This window comes from Cyprinus carpio, chromosome A18, assembly GCF_018340385.1.
Source record: "Cyprinus carpio isolate SPL01 chromosome A18, ASM1834038v1, whole genome shotgun sequence".
In the NCBI taxonomy this organism is placed as follows: domain Eukaryota; kingdom Metazoa; phylum Chordata; class Actinopteri; order Cypriniformes; family Cyprinidae; genus Cyprinus; species Cyprinus carpio.
The window spans coordinates 22200856-22215436 of NC_056589.1; the positions used below are offsets into that span (position 1 = coordinate 22200856).

Sequence of the window (14581 nt, forward strand, 5' to 3'; positions counted from 1 at the left end):
GCCTTTCAGAACTTGAAAAATGCGATAAAGCCTCATGGGAGAAGGGAGCCAGTGTGTCGCTGGATACCCGGCCCATTAATGTCAGTCACACTCTGTGACACACATTGCCCTTATGTTTCTCACTTCATCCTGTTCTTACATCTGTGTTTCCACCAGAGCAACATGAATTTAAACAGAAGCAGAAGTGGACACAGAATCAACGAGAAGTTCAAATGAGAAGAAAGGAGATCAACAAGAGATGGTAGCTTTCAGAGAATAGCAAGGGGAGATGGGCCATTTAAATCCATCAGGTTCAATAAATGTCTGGCTCAAGGGCACAGCATTGGACCCTCCCTGCTTCAGTGGCCCGTATTAAGGACTGTTAGGGGGTATGGATGGTTGGTCTTGTTAAAGACAGTAGTGCATGTGTCATTGGTAGAGCTACTGATGTGTAGACTATCACAATACCTCATAAAACTCTCTCTACAAGGGCACAGCAACACAAACACAAGCTCTGCTCCACAATCTAGCTTCCCACCTCAACAGCATTTTACAACCAAAACTCAATGTGGGAAAAAGCAGTGCCTATACTGACATTTTTGCAAAATTCCAAAAATGTACCTACACATACAATTCATTGCAGTTTCCATGTGAAATGAACATTAAAACACCAAAAACTTTTCACACAAAAAGTGTTTAGAGAAGCAGATATAATGTTAACATAGATTTAAGTATGGTAACTTGCTCAATACTATATGTTATGTGCTTAAACACTTTTACCATAGTGCATGATTTGAAAATGACATTTGTATCACATAACTAGCTCCATATGTATGGCTTTTCTTACATAGCAAACTTGCTTGGTAGCACACCTGGTAGAGCAATACACTCAGGTAAGGGTACTGTGAAACAAGCGTCATGATAAAAGAGCTCAAAGACTTGTAGAAGCAAGCTAAAATGGCATGGTTGTTCCAGCAAATGTGCTTCTATCTCAGTTTGGTTTAGTGTACATGGTACTGTATGTTATTTTTTAACATAGTAGAGTCCTATAAGAGCCACTGTAGAGCTGCAATATATACAGCAACCAACATAATAAAACATTACCAGATTCATCTCTTTTTAAAACATCTACTGGACTATTAACTTTGAAAGTGCTGGCAAATGTGCAAAATGCAAATATAATTTTGCAAAAATATTGCCACAGGTACGTTTTCCGATAAGCCTGGGTTCAAATTTTAAGATATTATTGTTAATATTTTCAAGTACATTAAAGAAATAGTTCACCCAAAATGGCAATTCTGTCACCATCATGTCATTTCAAACTGTATGACTTTTTCTTTTCTGGAACAGATGTTTAAAGAAGGTTTGCCACTGCTGTTTTCTATTCAGTGAAAGCATATAGGCTAAATTCCCAAAGCATAGTGAGCTGCCTTCTAAGGTAGCATACTAATTGAAACAGAATCTAATAAGAGATCAATTTGTAACTCTCTACATTGACAGTAGCACTCCTCGCGTGAAGACTTAACCCACAATTGATTTCAACAAAGTTGACTTGTTGAGGTACTGAGCATTCTTTATTCAAAAAAAAAAAAAAAAAAAAAAAAAGATATTTACATATAATCAACATAAGCAGATCAGTAAGTTTTGGAATGGAGCTATAGTCACCAGTGGCTGTCAAGCTCCCCAAAGTGCCATAAAATAGTTTATAAAATTTGTTCATTATATTTTGAGTTTTCTATAGTCAAACAATAACTTTGTACAAGGAACAAACCGAAATTTCTCAATTATTCATTATCTGCAGAAGCTCTCAATTCTCTTTCACATGTCTGTATACTGAAACATAATTACAGACAGATCACAAATGCAATATGTCAAACCTGGCATGATGCACTTTTACTTCAGGATGAGTAAATGTTGATAGATTTTTTTTTTTTTTTACTGAATAATTTTTTTTAATATTGTAGTCACTGCACATTTAATCATTTTAGACAATCCCAACAAGTTTGTGTGGAGCCTTGTCAGGTTCACTACATATTTATACGCAGATATATGCACACAATATACTGTATACACACACAAACACTGCAGCATTGTCTTGGTGACAGATATTTTTCACTCCTAGATGTTGAAGGACGGCTTTAAATACACACTCTGAACTATGTCTCTAAAGGCTTTTCCAATAATAAATTCACTCACATTCCGCAAAGAAACACAGATGTCAGTGCAGTGATCGGTCGAGGGCCATCGACGCCTGCAGACACTCTGAAATCCCATCAACGGCAAAGGCATTACACACTACACATTATGGCAGTGACACATTCACTGTGTTCATAAAAAGATGGATTTCCGGAGGAATGCCATTTACATTAGCATCCATTTTCCCTCTCTCAGCCTAAACTGTGCTCACAATGTTTAATTTGGCTCATAAAGGGGAGCCTGGAGCGTGTGTCACACTGAGTTCTGTGGAGCAGACCATGAGATAAGGGCTTTTTCCTTTTTTTTTTAAATAAAAAGAGGGGAAAAGAGCTTGCTTCAGCTGAAGTGGAGCTGAAATTGAGCTGTGATTACTATTGCTGACTGAAGCCTAAGGCTAAAGATATTAGCTTTACTCCAAATTCTCTGGTGCTCATTGCAGGCTTTTTTTTTTAAGGTACCAGTACAGTCAACTTTGTTTCAGTCTTCAGAATCAAGCAGAGTGGGCTATGGCATCAGTAAACAAGCTCATTAGATGTCTAATATTAATTATCATCATTACGTGCCTTTAATGAATGATGTCTTGGTGGAGGCATGTCCTGCAAACATTTACCATATGTGAATTTAGCATTCTCACCTTCTGTCATGGCACAGGTGACACGCATTATGGCAACAATGAAAAAAAAACTGCCACAAGAGGATTTGATACATTTGCTGTTGCACGTTTTGAATGCTACATGGAACATAACATAAATGAACAGTTCTGTTGTAGTTATTTATTTATTTATTTTTTACATGGGCAGAACTGTGTGAGCTCCTCACGTAAAGTGAACAGAAGACCTCATTTCATTATATTCATCAATACTGGATAAAAAGTAATTTCTCTAATAGACTGAAATAATTTCAGCACTGCTTAAAAAAATGTAACTATATATTTACTAGGCATGCACCAATATGAGAGTTTAAACAGCTGCTAAAACTTGTTTGTAAGAAACAAAATCCATCATTTGTTTCTTAAAAATATGCAGCTTTCCACTTCACTAAATGTTAATTGATGAACTGAAGTTGTGTGGGTTACTTGTGGATTTTTGTAATGTTTTTAACAGCTGTTTGGACTCTCATTCTGACGGCACCCATTCACTGCAGAGGATCCACTGGTGAGCAAGTGATGTAATGCTAAATTTCTCCAAATCTGTTACAATGAAGAAATAAACTCATCTACATCTTGGATGGTCAGATGGTGAGTGCATTTTCAGCAAATTTTCATTTTTGGGTGAAATATACCTTTAAGCGTCATAACATTATCATGTACATTATGAAAAATGTTTATTCATTTTCAGAATCATTTGGCATAGAGCTGTTATTAAATGATTAGTGCTTTTAAAGAATAACTTCACCTTTGCTGTAATCTAATACTCACTTGATATTAGGGGAAATGAGCATGAACAATTAAATATCCAATAGTGATAAATTACTTCTAATATGGTACTGATATATTGTGCATCCCTAATATTTACGGTCAGCATTACTTAAACTGCATTTATATACTATACCCAATGAATTCTGGGATTGCATTTTCCACTTGGTATTTTAATGTAACATTTTAATGTAATTTAAGGCCTAAATTAAACATTTTAATAAAAGATCAATAACAGTTGGGGCCTTGTTTACCTCATGCCTCGTGTGGAGCGGTTGTTGTAGTTCTGCAGCAGCTGAGGCATTCCCAACATGGCTTCAAACATCACAGCCAAAGAGCCCAAGGCCTCCACAAATAGGACCCAATCCAGAAAGAGGAACGTTATGAAAGCACACAGCAGCGTAAAGGCAAAGCAGAATATTAGATAGTCCTCAAAAGAACCCCAGCTCCAGAAATACCGAAGGTCCAAATCTGTAGGAGAGACAAAGAAAGAAAGACAAAAAAGGATCATAAAAATATTTCACATACAGACAATGTGTTATCTCCAAGCATCTCTCTATAATACTACCCAAGAAAATAGGAAAGGGAAAAGCATTTTATCATTAGTATGCATCACAATGCTCAACACCTCACACAAACTCTCTCATGCTATATGAAAAGTTAAATGAGCTTTGAAACCTGTGCCTCTTTCTTCAAATCTCCATTATATAAAGAAACTCATTTACGACAACTCAACATTTCATTTACAATTTTCCTGAGAACCGTGAAATAAATGACCAGGCTCTCCAGGGGAACACAGCCAAACATTCTGCAGTGAGGATTAAGCACTCGCATAAAATAAAGACAAAACCTTGACTGTTCTATAGTCAGCAGGAAAGAGACCATGTATATACACTGTAAAAAAATGACCGTGAATTTAACGGTAAAAGACTGCAAAAACATTACAGTCTTTTACCGTTAACACGGTTACGCGGTTTTGGAAGTGAAAAAGAAAACGTATAATTTACAGTGAATAACCATAAATTGACATTCCCAGAATTCCCTGCTTTACATCTCAAATTTTAGGTTTTTTTTGTTGAAATAACTATGTTTCTTCTTAGATTTTTTTGTATGTATCAGTTTTGTATATTAGGGTTCTGTGTTACACCTAATGTTGTTAAATGAAAGTTTATTGCATTTTGTCAGTTTCATGTGTGTCACCATGATGGTGTTTAGTGTTTGTGTGAATAATACTGTGCACCTTCTATATATGTTATTATTTAAAAGCTGCTTGAGATGGCCTTTGGTTCATCATGTGACTTTCTCATCACCACCTGCATTTGGTAGTTATTAGTGTATTACAAAGGTACAAAACAGATTTCAGTACCTCAATAGATCGGTATATTAACATTATAGCAGTTAATGAAATTACGGTATTTAACTGTAAATTTACAGTAAAAACACGTAAACCCTAAAATGGTGCTAGCATATTTTTTATGGTACAATTTCAGCAACCACAGCTGCCATTTTTTACCGTTTTATTTTTTACAGTATATATACAGTATATATACACACACACACACAATGTATTTTATCCTTACTAAAAACTTTGTATAAAATATGTACAGAAATTATACAGAGATTGCAGCAAAAATAACGAATAAATAAATGCATAAATAAACTTAACAAAAATGGAAATCATTATAATATTTTGGTAACACTTGAAGCCTTTCATAAAGCATTATAAAGGTATTCATAATGTACCCTGTAATGCATTAAATATTTTCGTATCTATTTGTAACCAAATTAAAAAGCATTATAATATAAGCAGATTCCATGTTACATCTGAAATTAGTTGTTTGCAATGTTTTAATTTGTTGTAAGTTGTTTGCAATGCATTATACTTTCTAAAATTGAAACAATGAATAGATTAAGTACTATATTGTATTTTAACAGACATTTTCAAGAAATCATACAACTATGGTGGCATTACAAACAACAAATAATTAAAGCATTAAAAATGTGTTATATAAAAGTGCACCAAGTAACCTAATTTTTTTTTTTCTATATGAATTTAAAAAGTGCCAAGTGAAGTTGTATTTTAGTATTATTGTTGAATTGTAGTATTTTGATCAAATAATTGAATTACTACATTTGTATCTAGTGATCATCTCTAATTAATGTCAAAATGGAAATGTTATTCAAATTAATGGCAAATGTGGGACATGTTTTGTCCAGTCTCTTAAGAATCAGAGAGGAGACAAACAAATAAGACACAAGATAAGGACAGCTTCTGCGTCACATTGGTCATCTCTACATTAGTGATCGCGCACCGTGTAAGACATCTTGACATGATCAACGAGTACCTGTCTCTCACCCAAACTGATGGCACAGGATCCTGAAATGAGCTGACATCAGCTCCAGAGAACTGATAGCTAAATAATAGCCCTATTTGTTACAGCTCTGACTGGAGTGTCATGTTCAGCGGCAAAGAGCCCACAGACCACACGCTGTCATTTAGTAGGTTTTATGTTCTGATTACTTGCATGCATTTACCTGACAGGCACCGACACTGTAGTGTGGCTGCCGTGCCATCCACTGTCTGGAAACATTTGCATGACTGTGTGGTAAAGCAAGGGGCGAGACGTCCGGATGAGTGTTTGTGTGATTAATGCACCATATATTATCAGAAAACTCACAGCTTGAAATTGGAGAACAGATAGGATCAGGAATTAAAAAGCCTCATAAATCACATAAATGTTAAGTGCAAAGCTAGGAAGAAAAAAAAGGGAACGGCCTCTACCTGACAATATGAAAGAATTGTTTCCATGAATGCATGTGATATAGTCATGGTCCAAAATTAGCCATCAATTAAGAAAATCTTGCACTAAATATATAATTATTTGAACTTTATATTCATCGACCAACACTAATATAAGTATCAGTTTCTACTAAAATATTAATAAGTAACTGTTTATACACATAATAAAATAACTGTTTTCAACACATAATTATCAGAAGTGTTTCATCAAATCAGTTTATTAAATTAATTTCTGAAGGATCATGTGACAATGGAGTAATTGTTGCTGAAAATGTAGCTTTGGCATCACAGGAAAAAGTTTAATTTTAAAATATATTCAAATAGAAACCAGATTTAAAACTAATACTAATTCACAATATTACAAGTCTACAAGCTCCTTGCAGGAATCAAAGCAGTAGCTTTCTGGTTAGCAGCTCTGAAAATGAAGCACTACTATGCAAATTCAGATATCCACAAATGAAGCACAAATGCACTACCATCATTTGGTGCACAGGACAAACACTGATACTTCATTTGTAAAAAGCAGCATTAAATAAAAAGCTCTAACAATTTCATTATTCATCTGTGTGCAGAGCTGCATAAAAATATACTCCGTTCATAAATTCAGAACAAATCGTTAAGTATTAAAATGCCCCATGTAGCTCATCCCGCACTGTAAATGAAATCTCAAATCATATGGGTTGTTCCTGAGAGATGTGCTATTACTTTTCTATAGAAATGAACTGATAGACGATACAACAGCAAAAAAATCCAGCAGACTCACATTGAACGAGTCATCCAAACCATAATTTAGGACAAGATCATCATGGTTTTTTTGACCAGCATGTACCTATTACTTTTTTGTAGCAGTTTATAAAATGCCATCATTCTTCATCCTGGCTGGCGTGCAAGCTATAACCTGTCATGCTCCGGATGTCTTGTTCTCCACTAGTGGCATTCAGAATGGAACGGTCACACTTCAAAACGAAAGATATCGAGCACAGCCTTTTCTTCTCAGATGTCCATAGATCAAACATTTCAATTAGTAACACACAGCACCTCAAAGTCAGAAGTGTGCCTTAACCTTTGTGTGTGTGTTGTGGCACTAATCTCTTGAAAAAAAAAACAAAAAAAAACAACAACAACAAAAAAAAAACTTAGCTTCCTACATCTTCATTGGCCACTTCAGTCTTATCTTAGCTAAAAAAAAAGGCTAGATGAACCTTTGAAGAGAATGACAACTAATAAGGAGGCCCATCCAAATAAACCATCTCTTCTGCTTCTCTTACAGTGGCCCTGTTTCCAAGGTTTACAGCCTGATGAGCCCTTTCTCAAGTTCTGTTCATGCCTGCATGAAGGCCAAGGGCCCTATGGCAGATGCTTGTCCAGGCTCTGTCATTTTTCTGGGCTATTCCCTATTTAGCAGCAAACTCAAAGCCATTCAAGGCCATGTTGAAGTTTTGCAGAATCCCATGAGTGTTTATTTATGCACAAATTTATTTTGCATGCATGATCATGCATATTTATTTGCAGATGCACATGTCTCTGGTATGATATGAATCCTTGATTATGTGCTGCCATAAAAAGTCAATCCAAGATGCAAGAGGACGTAAGAAAAAAAAATGATGTAAAAAATGTAAATGTATTTTTACACTTTTATGTATATTTTATATATATGTGTGTGTGTGTGTTCCTAATATATATTTATGTGTGTATATGTATGTATATATGTATATGTGTACATACTTAGGATGCATGATATGTGGGCTGTTGCCGACATTGCATAATTTTCCATTTTAGCTTCATCACTTACCAGCCAATATTTAATTTTAATGTTTGGATTTCATTTTTAATACATAAAAATAACAGCTTATCTTTATCAGCCAGAATATTAATATTGATGCATCCAAAATCATAAATCATTGCCCCTCACTGGAATGGACAAAATTAATCATCACTTTTTAAGTAAAGTGTGAAAATGTGTAATTAGTGAGAATTTATCAATGAAATAAATTATGTTTTTTGAAATTTTCATTTTTTGTATTGATTCTTATGTTCTTGTTAGTTAGGCATTTAGAACTGTGTCATACTTACGAAAAGAGCCTGATGAGATTTTTTAATGTGCTGAGAAGGATCGTTCCTACGTCCCAATATGTGGACCCTATCTATGGTGGCTGCAGTAGGTTTCTGGGTTTTGAGAACATTAAAATTAAAGGCATGCTGAAGAACAGATGTCCAGAACTGCTGAAGCTGATAACATCATCAGGAATAGCCATGTTTAGTTCACACACACTTTGGTCTATCAATAACCCACAGAAGTCTTAACCCCGCCTCCTCATTTGAATATTCAGAACATTTCTATTTTCTTTTTGACTGACATAATCACAGCTGCTTAAACCTGATGCACTTCATGAATATTTATACAATTTGGTGATACTACTTTGCATTGATGATTAGTATTCATGCGTTCAGTATATTTTCTCTCAAGTGTGACGGTTCTATTTACATTAACCAGTTCTTTCTCTCTTACACACAGTTCATCCATGATAAGCAGTATGAGTCCTAATGAACCTTCTTTTTGACTGTCAAAACTACTCTGAGTTGATCCACTCACTGAATATTCATGAAATACAATGACACGCACACTACTTCGAAATGGATTTCGTGCATGCGTACCCATAGCATGCACTTATTTCCTGCCAAGTGTGACCAGTCTATCTACATTAACATCTATTTAGAGCTCAATGAATATTAATTAGCAACCTTGTAGGTTAATTAGTGAAGCAGTTCATTAAGAAAACATGCTTTTTTACATGCATGTGTCGTATTTGTGAAATGTTTTGTTGGGAATATGAGGAAACATCTGGAACAGGCACCGAGCGAGTCCCACTCCGAATGCACCAACCTGAACGTCTCCACAAACTACAGGTAACCTTGGTGAGCTCTGATAGCCCTGATGCAACTTTACAGCAATACATTGTGAAATAATTGGAAGATGGTTGTGAAAACTACGATAGTGTGATGGGATGCCTCAAGGTTTGCCCTTGGTTGGCTAGCATTTTGTGTTGGAAATAGGTAATCGATTGAGATCCTGCTTAAATAGAGACTTTAAATTAGATGATGAAAGATGATTATTTGGTGGTTTTTTAGGGGGTGTTTTTGAGGTTTTGCCCAAGGGAAGTGACTAGAACAGCATGTGCTGAGAAAACACCTCAGCATCTAAAGGTTGAACATCTGTGTGACAATGCAGAGAAATGTTACTAGTGGTTTGACTACCTGTCAATACAAAGTCAAATGATTAATTTAACCTTAGTAAGTCACAGCACTGCAGTGTGACCTTTTGTGATCCATGATGGTTAATGTGCTTCTTTCACAAAGCATCCTTGGACCATAGAGGGTGGTGACTCAGGAAGATTGACATCTTCAGACAAACATCACCCATAACCTTCAGTATGGTAACTCTATCAAAACAACCAACAAAACTATAATTACCATTTCCTTCAACCCTAAAACATCAAACAATGCAATGCTTATTTCAAAATACAGGTAAAACACATATAAAAAATAAGCACAGGTACAGTGGTACAATGCAGAGTTTTTTTTTTTTTTTTTTTTTTTTAAGAGTCTAGGTAATTGAAATTTAAACCTAAAAAAACACAAACTTAGGATTTTAAAAAGTTTGTATAGCCGATTTTGAAAAGTTTAGCCATGCTGCTGAGTGGTTTACGATTGTAGCTCCGTGTAGCTGTTTTACTATTGGGATCTCTCTTACTATCACTCTCTGTTGTTTAAACTGCTAAAATATAACTTAATTATCACCATATGTCTGATATTATCCATCAAACTAATTGGACATTGTTCACTTTTTGATCTTAACTGCTAGCGCATCATGTTAGCATTCTGTTAGTATGTCTTTAGTGCCTATCATTTCTTTTATCTCACACTCCATTTTGCACAAATTCATCAAACAACTTTGGTAAATTAGAATCATTCAGCAATCATGGTGAGTCATGGCTTCTTCTCCTGTTATTGTCACTTGCACTGCTTCCCACATGTAAAGTGTAGCCTTCTCCATCAGCGGTGAGGGATTCACATATGATAAATGGAGGGAAATAGTTAGGCTGACAGAGAAGATTTCAGAAATGGAGACATGCATCCAAACTTTAATTTAGGATAGTAAGAATATGAGGGCTCTTAGATATGGCTTTGCATTCAACTAACTGTTACCCCTGCAGCAGGGCAAATGGCTGACTGTGTGAGGCGGCATTGTTGCGGGACACAACAACGCTCTTTCATTCCGATCAAAACATTAAACAGGTTCTCCCCACTCAGTGACGCACCCAATGAGAAATCTGCTGAAAGTGACCTTTTTATTGGCGATTCTATTGTACGGAAAATGAAAATAGAGCCACCAGCCACCATAGTACCATGTTTACAGGGAGCCAGAGCGCCTGACATCTTGGCAAATTTAAAGGGATAGTTCACCCAAAAATGAAAATTTGATTTTTATCTGCTTACCACCAGGGCATCCAAGATGTAGGTGACTTTGTTTCTTCAGTAGAACACAAATTATGATTTTTAACTCCAGCTGTTGCAGTCTCTCAGCCGTATAATGCATGGCAATGGTAAGAAAATCTATGAGAGTAAAAAAAACATGCACAGACAAATCCAAATTAAACCCTGCGGCTTGTGACGATACATTGATGTGTAAAGACAAAACGATTGGTCTGTGCAAGAAACTGAACAGTATTTATATAGTGTTTTTTTTTTTTTTTTTACCTCTGATTCACATAATGTCCGAACTGTTAAAATTCTTGTGAACGCGCATTCACAGCAGCAGGTGTCTAAGGCATCTTCTTCTTCTTCTTGCTTTATGGCGGATTGCAGACTTATAAGTGCATTACCGCCACCTAATTGAGATTGTAGATAGAGTGTCAATGGTCAAATTGAGAGATAGGTACCTACATCTTGGATGCCCTGGGGGTAAGCAGATAAACATCAAATTTTCATTTTTGGGTGAACTATCCCTTTAAAAGTGCTGGCAAATGCTAAACGTAAATTCAGTAAGATTGATATTCACACCGGCACTAATGATATTCGACATCGCTAGTCGGAGATCACTAAAAATAACATTATAGAGGTATGTGAACTTTCAAGGACGATGACAGACACTGTAATATGCTCTGGCAGCCTTCTGCTTACCGTGGTGATGAGATAAAAAACAGACTGTCGTCACTCAATGGCTGGATGTCTAAGTGATGCCCACAGAATAATATACTATAGGTTTCATAGACAATTGGATGAGTTTTTGGGGCAGACCTGACCTGTTGAAAAGAGATGGTCTTCATCCTTCTAGGGGTGGTGCTGCTCTTCTCTCTGGAAATATGGCAGTCTTAGAGTTTGCACTTGACTAACTGGGGCCCAGGTCAGAAAGCAGACAGACTGGCTAAACCAACCATCTGCTTGCTATCTCATGTCACAGAAGTCAGTTAATTCTCAACACTCAGAGACTCTTTCACCTAGATATCATACGATAGATACTGTGTCGATTCCCCGAACTAGCAATTACAGAAAACTTAAATTGATGTTCAACAATTAAAAAACAGATATAATAAAGATTAACACACGATAAAGCTTGGTTTAATGAAAATTAGATCCCTTTCTACAAAAGTGCTTTTTGTAAATAATATGATCACAGATCATAAACTAGATGTGCTCTATTTGGCCGAAACAATGAGTCTACCCCCAAGATTACTGTTATAAACATGAGCTGCATCCAAAAGGGAAAGGGGGAGGTGTTGCTACAATTTATAGCAATATTTTCAGTATTCCTAAGAGGTCTGGCTTCAAGTATAATTTGTTTGAAGTAATCGTGCTTTATATAACATAATCTAGTGTAATAAGTGTTATTGAAAATTCCTTGTGATTTTTTATAGGCTATTTTATACAGGCATATGCATGCTCATTTTACAAAGGTAATGTATACAGGCCACCAGGGCACCATACAGATTCTATCAATGAATTTGCCAATCTGAGTTAGTGCTGGCTGCAGATAGTCTTAATTGTTGGTAGTTTAAATATCCATGTAGATAATGAAAAAGATGCTTTGAGATCAGCATTTATAGACATTCTAAACTATGCTGGGGTTAGACAACATTGTCATAATCATACTTTAGATTTAATACTAACACATGGAATTGATGTTAATGGCGTTGAAATTTTGCAGCAGAGCAGAGATATTTCAGATCAGTCCCATGTATACTCCATATAGCTAAAGCTGCAAATTCAACTCCTTGTTAAAAATATGGTAGAACCATCACTTCTACAACAAAAAACTGCTTTGTAAATAATCTTCCCAATTTGTCTCAAATCCTCAGCATACCCAAAAGATCAGAAAAATTTGATGGCGTAACAGAAATTATTGACTCTTTCTTTCCTAGCACTTTAGACATGGTCCCTCCTTAACGCTTAAAGAAGATTAAGGAAAACAGTCCGACACCATGACCTCAAGAAAGCAGCCCGGAAAATGGAGCACAGCTGGAAGAAAACAAAACTAGAGGTGTTTAATGTTGACAGTCCGAAGAGTTGTTCTTAATAAAGAAGAGCGTTAAATGGAGCTAGCTCTGCTTACTTTTCATTTCTTTCAGAAGAAAAGAAACACAACCCCAGGTATTTATTCAATACACTGGCTAAATTAACAAAAAATAAAGCATCAGCAGGTGCAGACATTTCCCGACAGCATAGCAGAAATGTCTGCACCTGTTGATGCTTTATTTTTTGTTAAATAAAAACAGAATTTAGTATACAATAAATTCCTTGTTAGGTTCACCATATTTTTTATCTATTAGATCAATCTTTGTTGATTGTAAATTAATCGTATGGAAGAAGGCCCAGCTGCCTCATCAGAGAACATACACTAGGGATTATGGGTAATTTAAAGCATTTTATCTGCCTCTCAGCTGCCTTGTCGATGGTGTGTACTGGTCGATAATTAAAGCCATTATTGAACAGAGGCCTAATTTTTTTTTAGTCCATCTCTGCTTATCACACTTCTTCTCCGTACAGCTGCTTTGCTACTGATGGACATCCAGATCACCTTCACACCGGTGTGTGTATGTGTGCGTGCATGTGTCAGGATTATGCTACAAAACCTTAATCTTTCTCTGTGATAAATCTAAATGGCCATAAAATGAGAGAGGAAAAAGAGAGATTAGGTGTTTAAGGGTAAAAGCATTTTCTCAGACTGTGGCCTGCATGACTATATTCTGTTTGAGTTTACCAGTCATGCTCGACCGTTCTCTAACCTCAGACAATGACATCGAGATCGCTTTGCCAAGGCAATTCTTCATGTCCACCTGTGCATACTCGTTGGCCATCTTCACAAGACCATGAGAACCAGACGAGTCCTCTGCTCAATCTGACGTGCATTGCAGCCCGGAGACCAGAGGAGAACTGGCCCTCACGACTGAGCCTAGTTTCTCCCATGGTTTTTTTCTCAATTTCTGTCACCGATGGAGCTTTGGTTCATTACCACCGTCACTTTTGGCTTGCTTAGTTGGGGACACAATTTCAGGAAACATTGGTGACTTGACTGCACAGACACTAATAGAAAAGAACTGAACTAAGCTGGATGATGACATCACTGCATCAACAATGAACTGACTTTAACTGATAAACTGACTGTTTTTTTATTGTCCTCTTGCATTATCAGCACACATTTTACTAATCCTGTTTATCACTGTAAAGCTGCTTTGACACAATCTGTATTGTATAAAGCGCTATATAAATAAAGGTGACTTGAAATGACATGTGAATGCTACTTAAGAAATGTGTCTAAACAGGTTAGCTGAACTTGAACCTAGCCTATTCAGGGACACTGTAAGATAAATTAGTGAACTAGTCTAATATGTAGTTTTACTCTAATTAGTAGGGCACATAGAACTCAACCAGTCAACCAATAAGGGGGCCACAGTTCACTGCAAGGGATGTGTGAGATCATTGAAAAGCAATTAAGTAACTCTAAACTCAAGCGTCCACATACTACCCCATCAATGTCAAGTGATGGACACTCTACTATATGATGAAATCTTACCCTCACTGCTTTCCTCTTGGCCTGTCAGTGATTACCTGGGCAAAAACACTGCCTGTATTTCTTCAGGGATTCTGGAGTTACGAGGCAGCATTAGGCATGCAGGAGAAGGAGAGAAAGGCTG

At 36.3% G+C, this 14581-nt stretch overlaps 1 protein-coding gene across 4 annotated transcripts in view; it reads right to left on the reverse strand.

Moving 5' to 3' along the window:
• The window catches only part of LOC109109917 (solute carrier family 66 member 2-like), a 55739-nt gene that overhangs the window by 12037 nt on the left and 29121 nt on the right, over positions 1–14581 (reverse strand). For all 4 annotated transcript variants that reach the window (XM_042775464.1, XM_042775462.1, XM_042775463.1 and 1 more), the window contains exon 4: positions 3844–4060. In XM_042775464.1, the coding sequence (XP_042631398.1) occupies positions 3844–4060 (217 nt within the window). The remainder of the gene's footprint in view (positions 1–3843; positions 4061–14581) is intronic.